Source organism: Punctularia strigosozonata (assembly GCF_000264995.1).
Source record: "Punctularia strigosozonata HHB-11173 SS5 unplaced genomic scaffold PUNSTscaffold_134, whole genome shotgun sequence".
Lineage (NCBI taxonomy): Eukaryota > Fungi > Basidiomycota > Agaricomycetes > Corticiales > Punctulariaceae > Punctularia > Punctularia strigosozonata.
In genome coordinates this window covers 643-2,507 of record NW_006767566.1, presented here as the reverse complement: position 1 = coordinate 2,507, position 1,865 = coordinate 643, and the positions used below count along the sequence as shown (strand labels likewise).

Sequence of the window (1,865 nt, the reverse complement as noted above, 5' to 3'; positions counted from 1 at the left end):
GTTTTCAATTGGGCCTCTTCCGAGGCTTTGTGCTCTTCGTATGCGATTTCAAATTCCTTTGGGAATTTGATGTCCTTGATCTCTTCGTCTGCAATCGCACTTGCCATTGTAAGTACAGTAGGTACATTATGCTCAGCAATATCCGGCATTTGCGTGTCAAGCCCGTGTGAACGGACCGCTGTCTTGGGTCGTGGGCGGAGGCTGTTATTTTTAGTTTGCCCTCCGAAAGGACCGAGGCTTGGCTTCGACGGTCGCCTTCCGAAAGGGCCGAGGCTTGGCTTCGACGGTCTTAGCCCATTTGTCACCTCCTCCGGTCCTCCCCCCTTCTAATTCGGCGGGAATTAGAGTAACATCCCGTAGCTTGATTGTACGGCGCTCCGGAATTATTGTAATGCCATGTTTAGCACAGAACGGTAATCCTACGACAGCGTCATAATGGGCTATATTTGCCACATCAAAGTACCAATCCGTTTTAATGTTACCGAATGCGGTACGTGAATATCCGCCATGGGTGATCTTAGATCGGCTTCCTTTGCAGCCGAGTTTCAGTGTAATCGGATTTTCGAGTTCAAAGACGTCGAGCTCGCATATTTGCGCAAATTCAGTACTCACGGCGTCGGTATTCGACCCTAAGTCGAATAATGTCCATGCGCGGACGCCGTTAATTGATACATACGCAGCAAGGAGCTCCGTCCACTCCTTCGGATACTTTGGACGGCTTAGATCGCTGTCCCGATGTAGCGCTGAGCGTATAGCATCCCGCGCTTCGCTTGGCGGTTCTGGGTGCCTTCCTTTTCGGGGATTCGGCGCGTATGCGAACGGCACTGGATCGCGCCCATCATTATGGGCGCCGTCTTCACTCACAAGAAGTTCGTTCATGAAAACGACTTCCCCTCCATCCGTAGAGTAGTCGTTATCTAATGTATCTCCTTGATGTGCCTCGTAGGCCTCCAAGTAATATGTATCATCGTTGTCCGCTTCCTCTGGCGTCGCGTTCTCATTGTCGGCACTCTCCGGCTGCGCTTTGTGCTCCGCTTCTGCGCGCCCATCATCGGCGTCAATCGCGTTCATATGGGCGCTGTTTCCATAGTGATCCGCGGCCAGGTGGCCTTTCTCACCACATGTCCGGCACGCTAGGTGAGCTATTTTTGGATTGAACCGCGGCTTCGCTACATAGTTAGAGTTCTGGGCATTTGAGTTAGGCTCGCGCCCGTCCCTCCGTGTATCCTTAGCATAGTTATTCCCTGTAGCTACAACTTTTACAGGTATTGCATTGTTATTGTTTCTCGGGTTTCTTGTGATCCTGTACGGCGCATCGTCATTGCTGCGCGAGCGGAACGCGTCCCTCTGGCCGGCGCGGTCTCGCCCGGCCCGATCGCGATCTCGGTTATCCGAACGCCGCTCCGGGGACTTCGCCTTTGGGGCGTTCCCGTCCCGACTTCTTCGCAGCATCATCGCAGCCTCAATGGCGATGTTGGAGTTTTCGTATGCTACCGCGTAGCGTAGCATATCCCGTAGTTTAGTGATTCCTATTCGAACGTTTTTATTTCTCATTAAGTGCGTGATATACCCTTGAGGTAATCTGGTCAGAAAATGTTCCGACATATCGACCTCAGAAGGGGGCTGCAATAGTCGAGAAGATGCTTCAATTAATTCGTCGTAAAAGCTCTGTACCCCCGCTTCAGGGTCAAAGGTGACTTCCTTATACTTCTTTATTGCCTTTTCAGGCGTAATATCTATTACAAATCGGTCGAACATCTCCAGTATTGCTGTAATAAAATTCAACACTGGTACTCCTGGGTTAGTGCGGGATACCTTGAGACGCCACCAATGGCGGGCCTTTTCTCCCAATCGGGCAGGTGTGT

At 51.4% G+C, this 1,865-nt stretch overlaps 1 protein-coding gene across 1 annotated transcript; it reads right to left on the bottom strand.

The window, feature by feature from the left end:
• Positions 1-719: 719 nt before the first annotated feature.
• PUNSTDRAFT_139693 (uncharacterized protein) lies at positions 720-1,071 on the bottom strand (the record flags this gene model as incomplete). The annotated part of the gene is made up of 2 exons (XM_007389425.1): positions 720-824; positions 865-1,071. 2 exons carry the CDS (start codon positions 1,069-1,071, stop codon positions 720-722), a joined length of 312 nt encoding a protein of 103 aa, XP_007389487.1.
• Between the last annotated feature and the right edge of the window lie 794 nt (positions 1,072-1,865).